Consider the following 13744-nt stretch of genomic DNA (forward strand, 5'->3'; position numbering starts at 1 on the left):
TTGAAATTCTGCCTCAAAAAAAAAACCAAAAAAAAAACTACGCATGTGTATTAATGACACAATTATCTCCTTTCATCCCTGGATACCTGGATTTCTTAATGTCGAATATCAAAGGCCTGTAGTATTGCTCTGCCTCCTATTCAGAATATGAAATGTTTTACAGATTTGTCTCCAGCACTGAATGGGGTTATGTGGATTGCCCTTCACAATTCTCATGCCATTTCAAAGAACTTTTGAAATTCTTTTACTTGGCATTCTTCTATGTGCCATTGATAGTCTCTCACCTCCATCCCTGTAACTATTTAACTAGTCACTTCCAATTCAAAGAAAAAAAAAAAAAAAGTCACAGAGTTTCTTCAGGGCCATGTATTTTTCACCGCCATATTACCAGCAATGCTAAGATTATGATAAAAGCTGTTACATTTTTGCCTAATGAAAAATGAAAGAAATGCTTCTGATCTCTTAGCTCACCCAGCCACCCTTGCTCCTTCCCCTCCCTCCATCTCTTCCCCAGTGTATATTGTATCATTGAAGGAAGAAACCCAAACCAAGTCTCCATTCTTTTCCTGTTAATGTTCTCCATTATGAAATCATGTATGGGAAGCCCTGACGAGTCACGGTGTACGATTTTTACATGTGCCCCTTGTCCACTTCCTTTCCCATTCCTTACCAAACATTTTACCCCTCCAACAGCCCACCTTGCCTCGGCCTCACCATGCTCAGCCTTACCTCCTACTTCCCGGAAACTGAAATGAGGCCATCAGGAATAAGTTCTTTCCACTTCCCACTCTCCAACCTATTAGCTTTATATCCGTCTGTATCAATATCTATCTATCTGTCTATCTATTTATCTATATACCTGTCTTACTAATAAGAGATATATAGCCACCATTTAGAAAGAGGCAGAGAACAAAAGACAATTTTTATTTACTTGTCTCGTATTTGTTGGACAACGATTCAGTGGCAGGGACAATGCTGAATGCTCTCGCCGTAACCGCAATGAACAGATCACAGACATGGTGCAGACATGAACAAGGGGAGCAGGAATGAGTCTCCCTCAAACTCAAGTTGCGTGAAATATGTTTTTTTCGAGTTAAATCTGACTGTGTGCCCCTCTGCTGGAGGAGTGGTGTGAGATTCAATCCCAATCACCACTGTGGCTTGATGTTCAAATGTAAAAACGCCCCCTCGTTTTGCCTCAGTTGGCACTAGTTACCCACGACGATGTGGAGCTGGGTGGGGCTGCAGGTCCCTTTGGCTCAGGAGGCTCTGCTGGTTCCATCCACCTGGGGCCGTGCAGTCCTTGCCCCAGGGTCCACCGCCCTCTTAGGCTTATGGGATCGTGTAGGAACTCCCTCTTCTGAGATAATTTTTGTAGACAGTTAAGATCATCGGCGGTTTGAGTATATGTATTAATAACACAAATACTGATATCAGGCAAAATTTGGTCACATGATTCATTTATTAAACAAATTATCTTTATTATCTCAGGAAAAGATACTTTTCTATTCTCGAGTAACGATTCCTGTTATGAACATTTTTTATATCATCAAAGGACTGTATATTTATTCTAGGTAATTTGGAAAGAGTGAAAAGTATAAAGATGAAAATTAAAATTACTGCAATCACCTGCCCTCCTACCAGCCAGAGATAAATACTGGTCACATTTTGGTACAATTGTGCAGTACCTGTTCTGAAGTATGTATTACGTAAGGTATATGCAGAGGTATATGTATGTACTCATGGGAGCATATGAGATAAATATTTTACTGCTTTGCCTCCTGACATAATGTCATGTACTTTGAAACGATGGTTTGCACCCTGCTGTGTGCCGCCATTGTGTGACTATAGCTCCCAAAGAACACCATCTTCACCTTGGCCCAAAGAGTAGAGGTTGCATCTTCTTATTAAGCCAGACGAGTGTGTGTTCTGGTCCTAGAGGAGAAATGCTGTGATTTCTCAGCAGCGTTTGTATGAGCATCTTGCTTGTGTCTATGTCTGAAGGTGCTGACCTAACTATGATTTCAATACATCATTAATGATCGCTTGGGGAAAGGTGCCCAGCCTTCGGCTTGTGGGATCCTCAGTGAATTAATTCTTTCTCAACACCAGCAGAGCCTTATTTCAGGTTGCAAACGCTGTGAACTTTGGAGGTGTTTGGGTAGTGCCTCTCACTCCTGCATTAGTGTCACCTGTTACCTTTCACGCCAGCTGGGTGACCGAATACTGCAAACATAGGCTGCTTCAAAATGAATGTGGCTTTTAAATGATGTTTTGAGCAGTATTTCCTTTGATTAGACAAGAGCCAGTGTCACTCCCTCCCATGATTGGTACTTTGACATTAGAGGAATAAGAAGAGAGTGGCTGTTCTCTAAAGTCAGAACCTGCTATACCTGATTACCCAGCCATGTCTGACCACCCAGCTGACAGCTTCCACGTGGTTCTGTACAGCCCTTCAGCTCTGCTTCTTGACCTCACTGCACTGGAACCAAGTAGTCTGGATGATGTCACACAGGCATTGTGCCACCAGCACCACTGTCCCCAGATGGATATAGACGCAGACAGGAGTAGAGACTGAGAGCAGGGAAGCATGGATGTTTCCACCTGATGGCTCCCACTTTTCAGTTTAGACACCGTTTGCATCTAACCATCCCCAGCCTCACCATTATAGAAGCCCAGGTGGGCTATGGGGCCGTGGAAGCAGGATGCTGGCCTCCTGCTAGTCTGAAAACACACCTATGTACTCTGATTGGTGCAGGAGAATGCACATTGAACGAGAGTGTACAGGTCACCTTTGAGAAAACGGGCACTGCTGCATGTGGGGACAGAGTCCCAGAGAGCAGTTTCCAGACTCTTGGCCTCACATGGAAAGGTGCTGGCTCGGGAAGTAGATGGCCGTCAGCTGTGGCTAGTTGGCCATCAGCTGTAACCAGTTAACCAATTAGCCACTGATATAACTGCTGTGTTGGTTGGTCAGTCGGTCGGTTGGCAGGCAGAGAAGCAGACAGCAGGTTGCAGGTCGTGTGGATCCAGCCTCCAGTGAGACTATAGTGGTATGACTCCCCTACCTATGGCTCCGTGGGTGTTCCTTTTTGGCCTAGCCATATCCTACATTCTTATGTGGGGAGCGGGACTAGAGGCCCCATAGGCCGCCTCGCACAACAAATGGCACAGTGAGCAGGGTCTCCCGCCCAACACTGTGCCAAGCTGACCTTGCAAGGCTTTGTGGCGTACACAGCAATTGAAGACAAATATTCAGGAGTTGTGTGCTTGACCCCACACTCTTTCAAGACTCTGGCCCACAGAGGACACATACAGATGCTGTCTTTGAGGGAGGGTATTTGCTTCCTCTTTCACTTTGAGTACCTTGAATGGGATAGGTAGTGATGAATTCATTATTCTGACACAGATAGGAATAAATACCTCACTCTGCCATCTGGGCTTCCAGCACTACGGGGCATTGAGGAAGTCACTGAACGTTAACAAAGTATACGCAGCTTGTATTTTATATTTTTTAAAGCAGCTCCACATAATTCACCTTGAGGCTTCCAACAACTGTGAGGTGGGTGGATAGGACAAGTGTTATTATCCTTGCTTTAGAAATGAGGAAAGAGAGGCACAAAGAGGTTAAATGATTTCCCCAAGTTCACCCAGCCCATTAACCGCAGAGAACAGGCTTGAATCACAAATTCTTCATGTAACCCTCTTCAACCCCCTTATGCTGTTAGTACAAGTGAGGAGAAAAACTATCCCCGTTCCACAGAAGGCTGACAGGTGAAACCAATCAAGTGAAAACAGCCACCTGAGTCATCACCAGGGCTCATAACATTGGACAAGAAGCCCAGTCGTCACCTGTTTGATCAACACAGGGAGAAACTCCTCACTCTTTGCCTTTTAAGATGATAGGCTTTCCATGAAAGATATTCATGCAAATCATCAAGCTCAAGAGAACTTTACATATACCTGCTACAAAGTCTTCCCCTAACGTTAGAGTTGTCACTCAAACGTAGGCTCCACAGACGCAGCTGTGTTGTCAGTCTGGCCCACTCTACATGCCCATCGTCAAGAATAGGGCCTGCTAGAGAATGGATGGATAAATGGATCGATGTCACTAAGTGGTTTCATGATAGGTCCAAGGCCTTACAGCAAAGTGATGGCTAGTGAGAACTAGAACTCAGGTTACATAGCTCCTAATCAATGTTTTTTCCACTGTACCACACCACCAAATCATAGCCAGAAATATGAGAAAAGATAGGAAAAAATCCAATCAGTATACCTAGAATTCCCCAAAGAGGCCATTGCACAGCAGTCTATAAAGTTTCTTCACTACCCCAGGAGCTAACCTGTAGGCTCAGTTTTATATCTTCTATCTCCCAACTTAGTAAAACTGCCGCCAAGGCTGAATAAATGGGTCATAATCCCAGCTCTTCATCTCCCTGCCACAGCCTCTCAAATGCCTAAATCAGAACAGAATGCTGCACACATGCCTTTGTTATTAGCCTGTTTGGTGGAGGTTATTCATTCTTTGACGTTTCTTTGAAAAGGACAGGAACAATTTGGAACATTGTTCCCTTAGCAATCCTGGGCATGTTTCAGGTGATGAAGGTAGAGGTCACTTTATTAATGCAACCATCAAGGAAGGCTGTCATAGTAATATGTTGCATCAATTCCTTGAAGTGCAGGAGACAAAGCCAAAAAGAGAAACTTTCAAGTCTATAAATACAGCCCCAGCATTGCTCAAGCATAGCAGCTTACTGACAGGGGGAACCTAAATGTATAGCTTTGAACAAGACCCAAACAGAGAAAAGAAAACTTTCTTTGGGTAATGTAATGGGTCATCAGGACCATAATGGGAATAAGTGACCCTGCGGGTCGCAAAGGAAAAGAAGAAAAGAACAAGTAGCAACACTGAGTCCTGGCTGGTGGCGTCTTTGAGCACATGCAGTCTCTCTCTAGGTCTGCTCTTCCCTACTTTCCAGAATGGACTAATAGAGAGAAAAGGAATCAAAATCTCATAATTCACATTTTGGCAATATATTGCAGTTTGGGGAGAGCAAATGGGTATGACAATCAAGAAACCTACAAAAATCAAGGTAAAGAATGGAATAATTTAGCTACATCCTTGTGACTCTCCTTTTCCAAGCTACAGGACAAGTAAAAAGAAGTGAAAGGGGGAGGAAGAAATTCTGCTCATTCTTCTTCTTTCCCTGTGAAAATTCTGAACATTTTTGTAGACTCACAGCAATTGTGGGAGCTTATTTATCTACTGTTGTGGCTTGCTTACTGAAGCTGTGATGAGGGTTATTATAACACCTTGCTGACTTCAGCGTTCTCACCAGGACCCCACACTTCATCTTGTAGCCACATAACTCTGTTTCAGTCTAACATTTAATACGATAACCATATCTACCAGGCGCCACAGGTTATCTTGGTTACTCCACATGAAAGCATTCCTAATTTGAAACATGAAGGGGTTACAGGTTCTATGTTGTGATATTAGACACACCATAAATGCATTATTTTCATCAACGGTAAAATGGCCCTTTAGAATATAGTCAAGCTATTATCAAAGTAGTATTAGCTTAAAAAAAAAAGTAGTATTAGCTTTTCCTACACACAGCAATCATATTTTATCATAATAAAAAGAATTGTGTCTAGCAAATAACAATTTGCCTCCAGTACTGGATTAAATGTTGCATATGGAATTTAAAAATGAACCTTCTGTGTTTAGTGAGATTGTATCCTCTTAGATTGTCAATGACAATGAAGAGAGTCAGGACATGCTTAATATAAATACTTCATAAAATAAGTTCAGAGGTTCCAGTTTAAGGCAGATTCACACAGATGGGTACCACATAAAGAGAGTGCCAACTGCGAGGTGCCTGTTGGCTACAAATCCAGCCCTACTTGGATTTTTAATCTGTAGCTACATGCCAGATGAAATGGAGGAAATGCCAGGATTGTAAGGGAGGATTTATCCTCTGGCCAGTTCTGTCAACTGTTGGTGGATGCCCCAAACCTTGTGTTGACAGGAATTCTGCAGTCCAGTGCAAGAGGGTGTCCTGCCTAAGTACTTGTGTCTTCTATGTACCGGGGAAGAAGGGAGAAGGGCAGGTACAACATCATTTGCCATTTCCAAACTAGACCTTCGCTATTTGGGGTTATAGCTTACATCTGAGCTGATTTGTTTTTGGAGCGCTGCAGAATGTGGTAGAACGCTGGAAGATGTGATGCTTAATGCTGCTCACAAAGACCTCTCCTGGTCACAGTGTGGTGTGAAAGCAGAGCAGCTGGTCAATACAACTGAAAACTGACTGAGGATCTACAGAAGATTTATTTCTACTGTCTTGAGGAGCACAGAATATAGCACCGTGCAACACCATTTACTGTGTTTCTCCTAATGGAGAGACCTGGGTTCTAATTCTAGTTCTACCTTAAATTGCTTTCGATTTCCTCATCTAGACTTTCTGAATTTTCCTCAAGCTCTGATTTTGCTCTTTATATCAGAGCAAAGTAGAGCAAATTACATGAGGGTGACTTTGGTTCCTCTTATCCTTTAATAAATTGTGGGCAATACTAAAGCGTCTGCCTTAGATCCTGACCTTTTGTATTTATACCCCCAGGAAGACAATCCATTCTTACATTTCAACTTCCAGTACTTACCATTGCCTCTACCATGTTTCCCTGATAATAAGACCTAGCCGGATCATCAGCTCTAATGCGTCTTTTGGAGCAAAAATTAATATAAGACCTGGTTTTATTTTAATATAAGACCTGGTCTTATTTTAATATAAGACCTGGTCTTATTTTAATATAAGACCCTGTCAATAATATAATATAATATAATATAATATAATATAATATAATATAATAATACCAGATGTTATATTAATTTTTGCTCCAAAAGACGCATTAGAGCTGATGGTCCGGTTAGGTCTTATTTTGGGGGAAACACGGTAATTCCCATGGCGCTGCACCTGGAAAGTCACTGTCTCTGATCTAGAATCTCCAAAGTGTCTTCATTCTCCTTTCCCCAATATGCTTATCTTCATTGCTACAGCTGACACCCTGAGCTAGACCTTCATCATTTTACCCCAATATTAATTGAGGAGTAATTCTTTGTTGTGGGGGACTGTCCTGTGCATTGTGGGGTACTTAATAACATCTCTGCCCTCTAGAGGCCAGTAGCACGCCGTTTCTCGAATTGTGACAACCAAAAACATTTCCAGATATTGGCAAATGTCCCCTAGGAGGCAAAAATTACCTCCTGTTGAAAAACCACTACTTTAGACTGGCAGCCAGTGACCTCTGTTAAATGTTAATTCCTCAAATTTCTCCAGTCCTTTTACTGATTATTTCAAAATCCATGCTGTCAGATTCAGTCAACAACAAGCAATGCTTCCTTTGAATTATTCCTTCGCCCGGCTCAAAGTGCCCTTCCTCTCATACTCTTCCAGTCTGTCTCTTTATTCCTAAACACAGTCAACTGCAGCAGGAAGACCTTTATGATTAATTTACACTCTCATATGATCACTGCATTTTGTTGACATCTTCTCTTCTCAGCATCCATCATGGTCTTTGTTTCTCTTCCTATGGCGTAAGCGCTGATACTCTCGGTGTTCTGTCTCCAGTCTTCATTTCTACTTAACCTCTCTTCTACCAGGATACGGCCTTCTGTTCCTTTCACTGCACCCATTGTAACAATAACCACCATCATCCCAGCTCCACATCTGTATCTCCTGGGTGACCAATCTCCTGAACCTTGAACTAGTTTTTCCTGCTAATAACAAGAGTCCTGCAGAAAAGCCTACAGACCCTTCAAGGTCAATAGGTCCAAAAAAATATTCCTTTTCTTTCTTCAGTAAACTCTTCTTCCAACCTTCTTTTCTTAATAAATCACATTATGATGCATGCAAATACCGAAAATGGCAAACTCCGAATCTCTCTTATGCATTTCCAAAACATCTGTCTCCAGATCTGTCCCTTCTACTTTCTTCCCATTGCTCTAACTCGGCCCAAGCCCATGCTATGGAAGCATCTTGTATCCTTGCCTCCAGTCTGTTTTTCGTCTGGTCTAGCCACATTTTGTATTTTCCCTTAAAATAGCATCCTGTCCATATGTCTTTGATAGCCTCCCATTGCCTTTTAGCTAAACTCTGTAGTGTGTTAGGTAGAACCTTCACAACTAGGACACAGCCTACCTTTCTAGTCTCTATTTTCCCTTTGCGCACCCATCATTCTAGCCAGACCAGTCCATTCATCACTCACTAACATGTTCCATGTCTCTCACTCAGGCTCCAGGCAGAAAACTGAAACCACACTAGGTATTTTAACAGAGAATGCATTAAAGGAAATGGTTAAAAACAGGTGTTTTAGAATTTAAAAGTGAGAAGAGGACACTGAAGTCATTCAGAGATAGTAACTGTGTAAGCAGGAAGCAGCTATCACTCTTGGGGTGAGGGATTTCAGAGAAGAGGATGGGGTTACTAGAAACAAAAGTTTGGAAGACAGACCCCACAGATCCGGGACCTGCACCTCCAAGAAGGGGTAGTGACTGGCTACTGCTAGTACCTCTGAAATATTGAGCAGGGGCCCCTTGGAGCTGGAATTGAAATCTCTAAAGAAGGAATGCAGGAACCTCCAAGGGCGAGATGAAACTGATTCTGAAAAGCTGAGTTCCAAAACCAAATGCTGCTGTTGGGATGAAGGACCTTTACTGGGGCAGTACTGTTAGGAAGAGCCATGAAACAGGAAAAAAGGAAATTTCTTCTTCCTTCCTCTTTCCTTGTCTGCTCCCTCTAGTGTTCCCTGTGGTTGGAGGAAGCCAGGAGACAACCTACAGGGTTCCAGCCTCAACATCAGAAGGGACGACCGATTTAGAATTGAGAGAACATCGCTTAATAACCAACTCAATGCTCTTTCACGTCTCCTTGCCTTACTCATACCGCTTCCCCATCCATAATGCTCTTCCTACCAACATCTGCCTGATACATGATTCTGTTCAAATACACTCTCCTTCCTTTAGTCTCCTCTAATCTTCCCCCAAGTAATTATTTACACCAGCATCTGAGTTCCCCTGGCAGTTTGCAAATATTTCCTTTATCATATTTTTTCATATTGTATCATAATTATTTCTGTATATGTTCAATGGTTTGTTTGTTTTCTGCCAAATGTGACCTCCTTTAGGGCAGGTAGAGTTACAACCATAAAATCTAGCAGAGTGCCTGGCACACAATAGATATGCTGGTTGAGCTGGACGAATGGAATTGATAAGGGCATTTCAGTGAAATAAATATTACATTTCTTGTACATATTTTTTCTTCCTAACCAGGCTTGAACTCCGTAAGAGTAGAGAGCATGCTTTATATTTCTTTTGTTTCTTTGTAGTACTTAGTACAAGGTTTCATATGCTGAAAAAGAGCTCAATGATATTTGTTAACCACTTAGTTTATTCATTAAGCACAATTTTGGTTCAAAATGACATGAAGATGGAGCATAAATTTATGAATAGCAGGTAGGGTCTCTAATTAGGTTTAGCATATAAACCTATATATGCTGAGTTTCTAGCATATAATTCCAACAGAGTGTTCTTTTATCTGTTGTCATGTTCTTTTATCTGTTGAAAGAAGAGCACAATCAAGAGACTGCATGTACCATGTTTCCCCAAAAATAAGACCTAGCCAGACCATCAGCTCTAATGCGTCTTTTGGAGCAAAAATTAATAGAAGACCCAGTCTTATTTTGCTATACTATAAGGCTGGGTCAATATAATATAATATAATATAATATAATATAATATAATATAATATAATATAATATAATATAATATAATATAATACTGGGTCTGATATTAATTTTTGCTCCAAAAGATGCATTAGAGCTGATGTTCCAGCTCGGTCTTATTTTCGGGGAAACAGGGTAGCATGTATTATAGGAATGCTACAGTGATGATATAGATAGTCTAGGTTTCTTTTTCCTGTTTATCTCTTACAGCAAATATATTCCCCCAGTTCATGAGGTTACATCTGTTCCTTGTGTAGTTATTAAATTTCTCACAATCATCATCAACTAGTAGATTATTTAAATGTAGGAAAAGTATTGCATTTTAACTTAACCACTAATTTCTTGAAAAAACAAAACCTCTGTTCAACACTGATTTATATTCAGGTCCAAGAAGAAGCAAATAGCTTTTTTTTTTTTAAGGGAGTGATATTTAATTAACTATTGATTTCTTCTCAATTATTCAAGGCAAGCAATTATCGATATTGATGGAACAGATATTTCTCTACCTCCAGTGCCCAAATGAAAGGAAATATCCCATTCAGCAATCTGGTGCCTGGAACAAGAAATGCCAAGAATCTTTAACTTTAAATGAAAACAATTATTTGGATCTGTTTATTCCGTGTTGCCCCAATTAAACAGATATTTCCTGAATTGTAAGCAAAATAAAATCCTGAAAACCTATGTATGCTTTCCAAATTAACAACAACAAAAAAAGAAAAGAAAGAAAGAAAGAGAGACAGAGTTTTTGTCAGTTTTGACCAGATCTAAACACCTGTAGACTTGGCATCCTGACATTCTTAACCATGACTCATAAAATACAATAATTTGGGTCTAATACTCATGATTTCTAAACCACCCAGTGAGGGATAGCTTCCATAATCATTAGCTATATCATTTATAGCTGGAACACCACCTGGTATATCAAGATTTTGAGCCTGAAGGATTTAGTAGGCCTAATTGTCCCTTCTGACACTTACAAATAGCAAGTGTGGGTACATGTGAAAATTACACCAATACATTATACACCTGTGTTAGAAGTCTCCAACGAATTGTTCTGGAAGGTGGTAAAACAGGGCCCTGTCAGGCCACTTTGTTACTAATTCTGGGAGCATCCACCACCATTTCCTTCTCAGCTCATTTGCACATAAAACATTAGCATGTTATGTATACGAAGCTCCTTTTGAAAGTGACGTAACTATTGGACACGAAAATGGACAAGGCAAAATTCTCTATTGTATTATTACTTGGGAGACGATGGTTATCTTTTAAAAAATACTTTGCATTTGATGATAATATTAAGTGTGTGTATGTGTGTGTGTGTGTGTGTGTGTGTGTGTGTGTGTAATTCATGTGGTACCCCTGGAGAAATTTGACCATAACATTTTTAAAAAATGAAAAATATTATAATTTGCAAAAAGCTTCTTTTTCTGCTCTGCCCCCACCGCCCATTCCAGAATGGGTCTACATATTAAGTGCTTAAGCAGCATATGTTGCTGGGAAGTGTTCTTGGCTCCTTTACTCTTTGTTGTTGTTTTAATTTCCCTGGGTTCTATTTAACATTCTGCTAAATCAGTGAAACCTTGATTATCGAAAAGAATAGGAAACATGGAATTAATGAGAATAACCAGGACTTTGAAGAAATAAGAAATTATTGGAGATGAAAGTTACATGACAGGGACAGCGAATGAATTTTAGTCTCTGGAATTGCTTGTCTTGATTTATGCAAACTGATGCTGTTAATTGATGGAAAGAGTGAGATTTTGGTAATCAGGGTTTCACCATTGCATTTATTATTATCCCCAGAAACCAAGGTAACCTTGGACTCTACTTCCCAAATTTACAAGACAATAGAACTCCTAACAGGCTGTCAGAGGCAAAGTGACTGTCTTCTTCCTCACACCCCTCCCACGAAACAGTTTTCTCTCTTCCCATCTGGCTGCCGCCTGCCTGGAGCATGCCGCCTGCCCCTGTCCCATCCCCCCAGTGCTTTGCTGTTCATTCCTGACTTCATGCATGCAGCAGCTAGCCATCACCTGCAGGGAGAATGTCACACCCCTTAGAGGTTCTTGGTCATTTTAGCAATACTGCTTTGCATTTTAATTACCATCTTCTGGCTTCAAAGCTCTGCATTCTTGTATCAGGCACTTGTCCTTTAAAACCCCCAAGGTCACCACAGGTCCCCCTTCCATGAAGAGAAGCTACTGCCAAACCAGGAGTATCACGTTACTTTGTATTCCATAGCCTGAAATGGACAATGATAACATCCCAGATTGCAGCAAAAATCTATATGAAAAGAACTAATGTGATGAAAACAAAGGCAGCAAACTACATTTGTTTGGAAATTGGAGTCACATGCTTAGTTTGTGGCGGGGAGGGGGAGCGCAAGATCGATAGAGATTTTTTTAAAGCTGAAAACATGATGTACCAGATGAACTTAAATTGATTCTGCTTCTCCTCCCCGCGCCCCGCTCCCCTCCCCCTCACTCTGCAGCGAATGTCTGCGACAACGAGCTCCTGCACTGCCAGAACGGAGGGACGTGTCACAACAACGTGCGCTGCTTATGCCCGGCCGCCTACACGGGCATCCTGTGCGAGAAGCTGCGGTGCGAGGAGGCCGGCAGCTGCAGCCCCGACTCCGGCCAGGGGTCGTCCCCGCAGGGCCACCCGATGCTGCTGCTCCTGCTGCTGCTGACCGCTCTGCTGGTGACAACCAGCCCCCTGGTGTTCTAGGAGGGGCGTCCAGCCACCAGACGGGCCTGTGCAGTGGGGAAGCAAACCCAACCCAAGCATTTGCTACTAACGTAGGAAACACACACTCAGACACCCCCACTCAAACACAGTGTACCAACTAAGAAGGCCTGACTGAACTAAGCCATATTTATCAGCCGTGGACAGCACATCCGAGTCAAGACTGTTAATTTCTGACTCCAGAGGAGTTGGCAGCTGTTGACATTATCACTGCAGAACTCTCATTGCCGATTGGAAAGGTTGGGACAGCCCCCCAAACAGGAAAGACAAACCAAACAAACAAAAAATAACACATCAAGCAAACTAAAAATATTTGCTACTCTCACGTGGTGCGCCCAGTACCACTTGGCCCTGTGCCGTGGACCAACCAAATAGGAGTGTTCTTTGCTGGCAGTGCACTGTGGGTATCAAGACACCAGTTATAAGCTGCCATATTGGCCTGCTTCAGTCCCTGAATCCCTTCCAACCTGTGCTTTAGTGAACGTTGCTCTGTAACCCTTGTTGGTTGAAAGGTTTCTTTGTCTGATGTTAGTAATGCACATGTGTAACAGCCCCGTCCAGAAGCTCCAGCCAGTCACACCCTGTATATCTTTGCAGCACTGAGTAATCCCAGTGCGAGCACACATCCACTGTCCAAGAGTGGCGATAGGAAAACAAGAAAGTGTATCTATCCTTTTGTATTCAAATGAAGTTATTTTTCTTGAAATACTGTAATATGTAGATTTTTTGTATTCTTGCCAATTTGTGTTACCAGACAATCTGTTCATGTATCTAATTCCAATCAGCAAAGACTGACAATTTGCTTTGTCCTCTTTCGTTCTGTTTTGTTTCATTGCGCAGAGATTTCTCTGTAAGGGCAACGAACGTGCTGGCATCAAAGAATATCAGTTTACATATATAACAAGTGTAATAAGATTCCACCAAAGGACATTCTAAGTATTTTCTTGTTGCTTTAACACTGGAAGATTTAAAGAATAAAAATTCCTGCATAAATGATTTCAGGAATTTGTATTGCAATTTCTTAAGATGAAAGGAGCAGCCACCACGCAGTTGCACACTCACTTTACTGATTTCTATGTGGACTGAATACATTCAGCCGGTGAATTTAGTACCCAGGAAGACGGAATGATGTTCACTAGCTTGGACAACTTCTGCAAAATATGAGACTATTTCCACTTGGGAAAATTATAACAGAAAAAAAAAAAGATCTAAG

The 13744-nt window shown here is 41.6% G+C and overlaps 1 protein-coding gene across 12 annotated transcripts in view; it reads left to right on the forward strand.

Annotated features, from left to right (window-relative positions):
* Positions 1–13527, forward strand: part of NTNG1 (netrin G1) — a 294603-nt gene extending 281076 nt beyond the window's left edge. For all 12 annotated transcript variants that reach the window (XM_074318381.2, XM_074318379.2, XM_074318382.2 and 9 more), the window contains one exon: positions 12275–13527. In XM_074318381.2, the coding sequence (XP_074174482.1) occupies positions 12275–12513 (239 nt within the window). In that variant the 3' untranslated portion in view covers positions 12514–13527. The remainder of the gene's footprint in view (positions 1–12274) is intronic.
* Positions 13528–13744: the final 217 nt, after the last annotated feature.

The sequence above is a fragment of the Rhinolophus sinicus genome, chromosome 7 (genome assembly GCF_057876585.1).
Source record: "Rhinolophus sinicus isolate RSI-liver-muscle chromosome 7, RSI-T2T, whole genome shotgun sequence".
In the NCBI taxonomy this organism is placed as follows: domain Eukaryota; kingdom Metazoa; phylum Chordata; class Mammalia; order Chiroptera; family Rhinolophidae; genus Rhinolophus; species Rhinolophus sinicus.